The following is an 11,078-nucleotide window of genomic DNA, read 5'->3' as shown; positions in this document are numbered from 1 at the left end:
TGGGAGGCTGTTTACATACAGGGGGGGGGGGAGACAGGCTGGGGGAAGAATGTCAGGCGGCAGTATTGGTGGGCAGTCTCTAACACTCAAGATTCCATGATCGCACCTGTAAGAATCAAGCCTGGACTGATTCTTTAAATCAATGCCATTTTAAGCTGTGTTGTTATAGGAGCAGAGAACACACTTTCCTTGCAACGGTATTGTATAGAATAGATACCAGAGCCAAGTTAAAAATTGTGTTGGACTAAAAACCACGAGAGTGTTCCTCCTGTAGATCAGCATTACGCATCTGCTTCTTAATAATCAGTCTATCATTGATAAAAAGGGTGTGTAGGTGGTGTTGATAGATGTTATTGCTGACTGCCTTGTATTGGGCAATATTCTTGTTGTTAGATATTGGATAAAGAGGTTTTGAAGCAGTTTGTGAACCAGAAAAAAAAGATCTTTAGTTTTGCTAAGAGTAGTTTTGAAAAAAACCATGGCAACCAGTCGGCTTCTCTGTTTCATTTTCAAATCTTAACTGAACAAACTGAAGAGGGAAGCTGATTGGTTGCTATGGGCAGATTCTATCTGCGCCAGTTTTGATAAATTCCCCTTATTGTGTTTTAAAGTGGCCGCTACTTACTTAACCAAGACTAAAGGAAACTGCAAATGTTCCAAAGCTCGCAATTTTACCTGTATTCTTCGGTCTTTTGTTCATTTTACTTTTCAGGTCCTCAGAGACAGATTATGGACAAATCCTACTTTCTTGGGCTGCTTCGGTATGTTGATGATTTTGTTTTGTATGAAATTTCTACAGTGCTTGTTGTGCATTCAGGCTTCCCTGTAAATTTGATATATGTACATTTTGCAACTATACATTTTATCCAAGTGGTTCAGTCTTTGCATTTTGAAAGAATGTGTTCTCTTCTTATTACTGCTCTTCTTATTACTGTTCTATTTCATTAGTGAAAATTTCAGCAGCTGTAGTGTCAACTTCCAGCTAGTTTAATGAAAGTAGAAAAGCAAATGTCAGATTCAGAGAGAGCTTTAAGTGTTTATGATTTCTGTCATGACCTTTGAAACCTGATAGGTCATTCCCTGCAAGTAAGTATAACCCTTTAAATGTAAATCAGATTTCAAACAGGGTATTGTATACTGCAATTCTTTATACTCAGTGTAGTGGTTACAAGTCTTTAGATAGGCCTGGTCTATTATTAAGCATAGATCAGGGGTAGTCAACCTTGACACTCCAACTGTTGTGGAGCTACAAGTCCCATGAAGCATTAAAAGACTTTGAAAAACCACATATATGAAATTTGTAGTTTCACCACAGCTGGAGTGCTGAGGTTGCCAACCTCTGACAAAGAAAGTGAAATTCACACAGGGACGTATTCCGTGTTCTGTGATTCCTGCATCAGGAATGCCAGGTGTCCCCATTCAGATGCAGCCGCTTTACCCACTGGAGTGACAGCAGTTGCTTCTCCCAGTGGTAGTCGGGATAGATGATTGTCACAGTGTTTGCCTGATGAAGGGGCCACTAATGGTTTCAAAATGTTGTTCACTAGTGTCACCATGATTGTTTAGCGTCTTTATTAAAGGTGTTCTACATAGTGGACCTTGGAGTGCAGGTGACTTCTTTACTACAGGTTATTGTCCCTGGACACAGGATAGAGGCAGCTGACAGATGTGGCCGCTGTCATTCTATCATTAAAGTCAATTGGTACAGCGACTGCATCTGAAAGGAGACACCTGGGACTCCTGCTGCTGAAATTCGTAGGTTCTTGCCACAGGAATCCCAGAATGCCCCGTGTGAATATAGCCTTATAAGTGGCCTTCAGCTTCTCTGTGAAAACAGGTGTGTGCCTGCCAGCTTACAGCTCTCTAGAATCATATTGATCTGGTAGGTTAGAAAACCTGTTGAGATGACCTAGCAAGTTTATATTGTTCTCTGCAGCACTTTGGAGATTGTCTGCACTTCAGTCAGATATACATTTAAGATCCAACCTCCCTAAAGACAGCAGAGCCCCTGAGAGCTGCAGAATGCTCCATATATTTGCAAATTCCTTTCAAATGACAAGGACAACTTAAAGAAGCACTCCAGGAACTAACAAAGTTAACCCTTGAAGTGGGGGCTACCCCTGCACTGCAAGGATTAACTGCTCCTTTTTGTCTAGGTGCCGGAATACAGAGCATATGGTCTTTGGTCCTACGGCAGTCAGCACTCGCCTTTCTCCCCCTCACATCTAATGCAAGTGAATGGACCGGCATTAGACGTGATGACGTCACGGGTCCTTAGGATCCCAGGGAAGAAAAGGCTGTGTGACCGGTCTAGCATGCAGGCGGGATCTTCTTCTAAATTCTTCTAAAATCTGGCCTAAGACCAAAATGTGCGGTTAACCCTTGCAGTGCAGCCCCACTGCAAGGGTTAACTTTGTTAATTCCTGGAGTTTTTCTTTAATAAAGGAAGGGAATCCAAGCATGTGCAGTTGATCATGGGCAATGCTATCGCCAAATTTACCTCTGCATCATGACATTGTAACTTTGTAAATGAGTGTATATCAAAAGTAAGGCTTGTTCTTTCCTTAAAATGTTGGGCTCTTCTGCCATTAAATCTTTCTATTTTTCTTAGTAGCCCTTGTTTGTTACCATCAGTGTCAACCTTTTCATTTCAGGAGTAAAGTGAATGAGCTTACAACAGAAATGACAAAGCTGAAGAAAGAGATTGATACGTACAATCAAGAGAACTCCGTATATCTGTCATATGAGAAAAGGCACGTTGTAGTTCAGTATCTTTTGTACAGTTGTATCATTTGTTGTGTAATGTGCAAACAATTTGTGCTAGCTCAACAAAAAGTGGGCTCTTGGGCACTTGGATCTTTCCAGTTGCTTAGGGGCATGTATATGCTTATAAGATGTGCTATATACAATGGTGGAAATGTATCAAAGCAATTGAGAAAAGTTTTAGCCTCTTAGATCATATTTTTTTTTTATGTGCAAATCTGTCTCTTAACATGTGCCCCTGTTTTGACCAGAGCTTGCACTAGTTTTCCTTTTGCTCCTGCTTTACAAAAGTTCGCAACTGTTTTCATCTGCACTTGTCCTGCGTCTGTCTGAAACTGGAGCATCACCTAACAAAACAATCACAACTTAAGAAGTCCCCATGACCACTTCTTCAATAAGTGACAGTTAAGCTTTTTGCCTGGAGTTACAAGTCTTCTTTCCTGGAGTCTATTAAACCTCTTTTATGAACAACATTACACTAGCAACATAAATCTGGCGCAAAGTGTTTTCTGTGCAAGTTCCAACACAGATAAATCCCTCCCAGTGTATTTACAGGTCTACACTGCTCTATGCCAATCCCTATATGCCTTATTATATGATGACGTATAGGTGTGACTGTAATTGTATCAGTAGCTTGTTTTAGTAAAAAAAAAAAAGGACTGGAAACCCTCTTTGGTTTAGCATAACATGTAATGTTCAGTGCTTTGTTTCTTCAAAAAATCTGCCCGTTTAAATGTAAAATGTTTCAAAGTGTCACTTTGGATAGCATATAGCCTAGTTTCTGATGATGGGCGCACCACTATTCTTGGAGGGCCTGCATTGACCAAGAAACAGTTTCACAATAAAGCCAACCCCCCAAAGCATCTTATACTTACTTTCCCATCATTCTCTTGGCCTCTCTGTTTGCCACCGGGAGCAAAATGAAGAAGCCCAGCCGGTTCCTTAGTGGGCAATTGCCAAGCACTGGCACTGTCATGAGGGAGGAAAGCGATTGAGTCACATCATTCGCTATACGTGGAAGTACCAGGTATTTCTGGGAGCCACATGGGAGCGAAGGGAAGGTAAATGTATGCTGGTTAATGGCATTTGAAGTGACACTAAACTCAGGAGTTGAATGTTAAAAGTTCATTCAAGTACCCTAACAATTAACAAATATGTCTCTTATTTGTGTATCACTCGGCTGTAGATCCTCAAATCATCTCTGAATTGGTGCTGACACTGTCCTTCCTTCTGGAGGGTGGCTACTTTTGTTCCCCATGTGTGTTGTAAAGTAGCCACCACTCCAGGCTCACTCCCGTGATGGACTACAATCTCAATACAAATTAGTAAATGAAACGTGAGATTGTAGTCCATCACAGGAGTGAGCTTGGAGCGGTGACTATTTTACAACACACATGGAGAACAAAAGTAGCCACCCTCCAGAAGGAAGAACAGTGTCGGCACCAATGCAGAGATGATTTGGGGCTCTACAGCTGAGTGATACACAAATAAGATACAGTATTGTTAATAGTTAGGGTACTTGCATGCATTTTTAAGATTTGACTCCTGAGTTTACTGTCAATTTTTAAGCAAACCTCTTACTTTTCTCTGCATAGCATAGGTTCACTTTACAAATTACATCTCTTCTGCACTTCTGATCTTCCGTCGCTTTTGTTATTTTTATCAAAAGTACTACTGATCTATTTCATGCTTAACATAGTACCGCTCTTCATATGTTTTATTTTTCTGTCTGCTGTCCTTGTTTCTAATAAACTCAAGCAGTTTGCTTTCTTGGCAAGCCAACCTTGTTAATAGTGCTGTAGGATTTAAACGTGTCTTTGTAAATATCTGATTGTAAATATTTGTTCTGTCCTCAGGGCCGAAGCACTTGCTATTGAAATTAAGGAACAGCAGGGACAGCTAGCAGACTACAACATGGTATATTTTCTATTTATTACAACATGTCTTCTGTAAAACAAATACTTTTATGAACATACCATCAAGCAAAGCAGTTGCAGAGATTATCTCCATATCTGTTTCATAAATGATAGTGTTAGTGCCAGATGCAATGAAGTGACTTTTTTTCCTGCATAGTTATCTACCATACATTTCTATCCCATCATCAGTAGAAATAGACATCTCATTGACGCCTACTTACACAGTGGCAAAATATTCTAAAACATGTTAGGACCGGCAAGACGTGAAATGTTTTGCAAGCTTACAGCCTATATGCTCCATTGTTTAAATATGACCAAGAATAATGTGTAGACAATGCTAAACATACTCTATAGATAGTATAATGAGTCAGTTCTCCAGATTATTTACAAGTTGATTCCTGTGAAGTCTTAAAGAACCCCTGGTTGTGAAATTAGAGTCTTCAGATCTGTTATTGGTCTGTGAACTGATCCCTTATCTATGGTATGCCCCAACTCTACCCTTCTCTATTTACATAAACTTGTAAGGTTGGTAGTACTGATTAAGCAGATTCTGCCCACATGAAAGACTGTCCTCCCACATCTGTAGACTTTTTTGCTTCCATATATAGAACTTTTTTTTACATTCTGTGATGATCATTTTAAAAAGACTAGAAATACACTTTTGTTAGATTATGATTGAATATACTGTATGTTAGTGTTGTATTAGTATCACGAAAGACAGACGGCTGTAGTTTTCCGATTTTTCAATGTTATTGCTCTCCATTAGTGGGCATGAGAATAAAACAGTATGTATCCCGATGTTTCTAAGCTCTGACAGTCAGTCAGTGGCCACCAACCATACAGATTCTTTGCTTTGTTTTTACCTTAAAATCTTGATACCCTAAGGTAAGACACACGTGTTTGTTCAAAACTAGAGAACTAGGGACTGCTTGACTATATTTATCTTCACAATCGCAATTACCCAAGCTTTAGTGTCTGTGATTGACATCAGTTATAATGTTTTATTTCTACGTACACTGTTTCTAAAAGTATATGTTAATACCTTTTCAGGACAACAATTTGGCACAACAGACACTTAAAGGAGAAATATGAGGTGAGTGATTTTCCACTCATCCTCATAGTTCTAGCCGACCTGTGACAATGAAACTGTCACATGTCGGCTCAGTAGATCGGGAGGTGAGCGAACACATACCAGCGCTCGCTCACTTCTTGATCCTGTCACTGCAGAGAGCCGTGACAGGGGAGGGACTGGATTCCCCCCTCCCCGCTCCGATCCTCCAACACTGACTGGCGGAACGGACGGGGGAGGGGGCTGGTACAGCTGGCTCTGCCTCTAGATAGACAGAGCCAGCTGTCACTCACGCAGCTGGGCGGATCCAGACATAATTGTCGGGATCCGTTTCAGCTGCGGCGTCTCAGTATACCGCGAGCTGTAGCTCGCGGTATACTGAGCTTTGGGTGACGGGAGGATGCTAGTTTGTGTCCTCCCGTTACCCTTAGGAGAGCTATGGGGAAAAGTTCTCCTTTAAGTTTTGTGTTGCCTATTTTGCCATATAAAATGTGCAGTTACTTACATGTGCTCCCTAGCAGAGTGCATGTAGGGCTGTTATCCATTTAGATTTCTGAATAGAAGGTGGCATGTTCACCTACAGGCCTAAACTGTAGTTTAAGTAGAGCAGTGTATATCACATTCGCGCCCACTTTGTGGCGTGAATGTGATATACACTGCTCTACTTAAACTAGAGTACTGAGAGAAAGAAGTGGCTGAAACTCTTTGCAGAGACTGAGAATGTTCTACATATGTTCTACTGTACAATACATTTAATAATTCCGCAAACTAAAGCTTTCAACACTTGGTCTTAAAGGGAACCACTCTGGGACAAAATATGTGGGCAAGCATTGTCCTTTTTTTCTAGCCATCATCCTCTAGCTTTAACAGTTAGTTGGTCACTAACCTAGAATTCTTTTCCGTGGTATTACTTCATTGGCTGGAGCAATGACTCACAAAGTTGTGTTACTAGAGGGTGTGCTAAAACAAGTCCACCCTAAAAACATGTACATTTCAAACAAAGTAGATTCCCTTTAAAATAAGTACGTAAAAAATGATCATGTTTAAGGTATGGCTTGTTTTTATTTTTGAATGTAATACATATTCATTAAATGTATTTTGTTCTTTTTAAAAATGTGCATCTACGATCTGTCTGGCAGGCCATTTGATCAGTTGCAACCGTATAATTTTGTGCCTTTATTTTGTTGCTTTTAAGCTGGTTGACAAACTGAATACAAACACAGATATGGAAGAAGTTCTGAATGAATATAATATGGTAAGCTATGCAGACAGTATCAGTTTACTTAAGTAGAGTATAATGTAAGTGGTTAGAATTTCGAATGGACGAAAACGATTTCGGAAAGTTTATTCAACTTTCTGTTAGTTGATGCAATGAAATTGATGATTGATTTAGAAAATTCGAAGGAGCATGTTGGAAAATTTTTCTCGATCGACTGAGATTCTAAAAGTGAATGTGGTTTTCTTTTGGGAAACTCCATTCATTCAGAAATCAAATGTTAAATAAAAATGAAATTTCAAACGACTGAACGAATGTCTTGGTGTCAGGAATAGGGTTGCCACCTTATCCTTTAAAAAACCAAACATGAATTAAACAAATTTATGTCATTGAATAACATGCCTGTTATATTTACTTAGTGCTTTACCTGTATTAGTCACTCATAATTTGTAATTCGTTTTTAAGTGATAGGTGGAAGCTCTGGTTGGGAAGCAGCACCCACCTTCCTCTACACTTTGCATCTATCCCTCTATAGAAGGCATGTCAGATGAAGCAGTGGGTCAAACTGAGAAGATTAAATCTTCAAACGGGCTGCATTATGTCTGCTCAGGGCTGCACCTACGTAATTGCAGAAAAAGATTATAGCACTTATGAACTTAACATTATAGTAAAAATTGAAACCCATAATATTTAATTTCCAGAGATAGAGACCATAAAACATTTTGTGAAGTATTTAGCTGTGAAAATCTAACTTATCAGTTGAAGAACAAATGGGGCATATTTGTTTTTTTAAATCCATAAACCACTTGGAGCCATGGACAAAGAGCGAGGGGGGCATATGCAGCCCATAAAACACTAGTTTGACATGTCTGCTATATGGCAAGGCAGTCAGACTTTATAAACTTGCTTGAGTATGCCCTTTTTTCACCTGCTAATATTAAAGCGTATCTAAACCCCAACAAAATTAATATATAGTAGCCAATCAGTCCTTAAAGTGGTATTAAACCTTAATTTGTTTGTTCTTATTATATTTAAAGTTGCCAGAGGTACGTTAATTTAAGTTTTTTCCTTTATACTTTTTAATATCCTCGTTTTCTAGTTATCCCTGACCCGCTAGCTCCCACCCTGTGCGGGTGCCTCCATCAGCTAGCCGGCTGCTAAGGAGACACCCATGCGCGCGCGCTCCCAGCTGTGGCTGCACCTAGTGGTGTGCGTCTATAGACACACACAGCGAGTGGCAAGCCATGCCCCCCGCTCGCACAGTCACAATTTGACTGATGGCAGTACCCTCCCCAGGACCAGCAAATTTGGGGAATGTTGAGTATCTTCCTCCGGTGGAGGAGATGAGTGGTCGCAGTTAAGTGGGGGTGGTGGAAGCAATAGAAAGGTAATAGGTGTTTTTTACCACAATGCAAGGAATGCATTAAGGTAAAAAAAGACCAAGCTTTTAGTTCTACTTTAAATGTGGTGGCTGCTTTAGTTTTCACAAGGTAATCCTGTGAATAGAACACTTACTTTTCTTTGGTGGCTACGCTCACTCCTCAACTGTATCTATAGAAGGAGCCATAGTTGTCACCAAGGCTTCCCGTTTAGAGAAGATGGCATGGAAGGAAGGAGTAACAAGTACACTGCATTCCTGGCAAGCTGAACAGGTATTTTCTGTACTTGCTGAAAATGTTCTTGGCATAAATAATACAAATTACATTACAGTTACAATGAATTACATTTTTTGGGGGTTTAGATATTATTCATTTGTCACTTCCTCTGCCTCTGCCCTCCTTACCATCTTGTTTTGAATTGTATTGTGATTGTAATTGTAATGTCTTCCTTATATTGTAAAGCGCTGTGCAAACTGTTGGCGCTATATAAATCCTGTATAATAATAGTAATAACTTCAGCCAAAGCAGAGTCTAGCTGCTCCTGTCACTGGAGTGAGAGGTCTAGTCTTCACTATATGTATTACATTCCAGTATTATTATCACAGTTCTCTTATTAATAATACATACCGTTTAATAGTTTTTAGTTATGTGTTGCTTTGTTTCCTGTTGTATAACAAACCTTCTGTTTTTATAGCTGAAATCTCAGAATGATCGAGAATCCCAGAGTATAGATATTATTTTCACAGAGCGACAAGCGTGAGTACTTGATTATAAGCTTTTCTGAATTAAATAAAAAGAATGCAGACTGATTTGTAACATTATGTAATTGAAATTGAGGTTTCTCGCTGCTAAACTGTAATATGGCTTTCTTTGGTTTTTACTTTACCAAGTTTTTAAAATAACAAGCTTATCCCTCTTTATTTTGCAAAGTGATCCTGTATTTTCAGATGGTTTAGACATTTTTGTTTTATGAAGTGAAACAGCACCCCTAAAACGCTGCATGTGGTATCATTAGCCAGTCTGCACTGTGTAGAATCTGGTTACCTTGTTTTTGCGTCAAGAATAAAAAGGGAAAACCTGTGAGAGCGCTGAAAGCCTACATACCCTGCTCTGGCTAGAAAGGAGTGTCCATTGTAGTGTGTTCAATGTGAAGCTTGACCATTATTCTGGAGGACTGTCAGATTAAGATGGGCTGTATTTTACTGTTTTGATATGAACTAGTATAGTACTGAGTAGTATTGAGCCGAACAGTACAGGCCCCGTTCACACCAAGGCGTTGTCGTTTTTGCGCATTGTACACGCTGGCTCAGCAATTTTTTTGTTTTGTGCAGGCTTGGCACATTTGTACACACGTGAAAACGTGCACATACGATGACGTGTATTTTGACTGGCAGCGAATGTGTGTACAAACGCCCATGAAAATGTGCAATATACTTCTGCTGCGCGTTTCCTGGTGTTTCTATTGCAGTCTATGGGAAAAAAAGAGCTGTAAATGGCCAAAAAAAGCTATTGTATTTTTTTCTGCTTTTGGTGTGTTTTGCTGCTCAAGTGTGAACAGGGGCCATTGAAAATCGTGGGATTTCTTACGTTGGGTGTTTTTAAAGCGCTTTTTCTACTGCTCAAAAACGCCTAGGTGTGAACCAGGCCTAATGCCCCATTTACACTGAGCGGAAAATACCGCAATATCGCACATTCTTGCCGCACGATATCGCGAGAAGTCGACGTCCAATGATTTTGAATGTAGCTGTGTTTAATGTACAGCTCCATGTCTCCCGTCGCTCGTTGCGGTCGCAACTCGCGCCTGCAGGACCCTTTGTCCTGCGGATGTCACGCAAATTTCCTTTTTTTTTTAATGCTATCCCGCCGTGCGGAAATCCGCTCGAGGTAAGTGTCGCTTAGTGTGAATGGTGCCTAAGAGATCTCAGAGGGCTTGCTGTATATGGTTGGACATGGGGCTGAGCAGAGTACATTGAAGATCCTTGTGCTTCTATCAGTGGCCACCAACTAGGGCTGCAAAACTAATCGACATAATCGATTATAATCGATTATTGAAAAAGTTGTCAACTTTTTCAATAATCGATCAGTGTGAAATTTGAAGATTTGGATACAGAAGCGAGGGTAAAGTCATTAAGAGTATTACTAATTAACAGTGCAATGCTTCTGCCTGAAAATTTGGAGGTCTGCAGATCAGAAACACGTTTGTTTGGTTCCAGTATCTCCTTCATTTTAATTTCACAATCACATTGTAGTCAAAGATTAATTTATGTTTTACTTTTGAATTCTGCAGATAGCTTGCCTAGAGGGCGGTTAAAGTACAACTCCCGTTAATAATGTCATTAGCCCATGCAGTGGGGTTACCCCCACACTGCAAGGGTTAAGTGCTCCTTTTTACCTAGGATCAAAAATAACAAAGTTGTACTCACCCGATTCTTGGCGCTGGCCTGCTATGACAGCACTCCCTCCAGCCTCTCTTCCCCTATGCGGCATCCTCATGTCTTATACACACTGTATAGAATGTGATGACTGACAGACCTAAGACCGCTGCAGAGGAGCGGTATACATGCTCCAGGGACTAGTCTAAGAGACTTGGAGGGTGAGTATAACATTTTTTTTTTACCCTATGCAAAAACGAGTCCTTAATCCTTGCTGTGCGGGTTTAGCCCCACTGTAAGGGTTAATAACATTTTTAACCAGAGTTCTTTTTAAAAATATGCATGTCTTATTGACCAGAGGCT

General features: G+C 40.1%; 1 protein-coding gene across 1 annotated transcript in view; it reads left to right on the top strand.

The window, feature by feature from the left end:
- IFT74 (intraflagellar transport 74) overlaps nt 1-11,078 on the top strand; it is a 97,480-nt gene that overhangs the window by 8,500 nt on the left and 77,902 nt on the right. Inside the window, exons 4-8 of the mRNA XM_018556538.1 lie at nt 713-761; nt 2,655-2,753; nt 4,620-4,680; nt 6,944-7,003; nt 9,038-9,099. Of these exons, the coding sequence (XP_018412040.1) occupies nt 713-761; nt 2,655-2,753; nt 4,620-4,680; nt 6,944-7,003; nt 9,038-9,099 (331 nt within the window). The remainder of the gene's footprint in view (nt 1-712; nt 762-2,654; nt 2,754-4,619; nt 4,681-6,943; nt 7,004-9,037; nt 9,100-11,078) is intronic.

Source organism: Nanorana parkeri, unplaced genomic scaffold (assembly GCF_000935625.1).
Source record: "Nanorana parkeri isolate BGI_ZX_2015 unplaced genomic scaffold, ASM93562v1 scaffold241, whole genome shotgun sequence".
Taxonomy (NCBI): Eukaryota; Metazoa; Chordata; class Amphibia; order Anura; family Dicroglossidae; genus Nanorana; species Nanorana parkeri.
The sequence above is the reverse complement of the archived record's forward strand: the minus strand, read 5'-3'. Positions and strand labels throughout refer to the sequence as shown.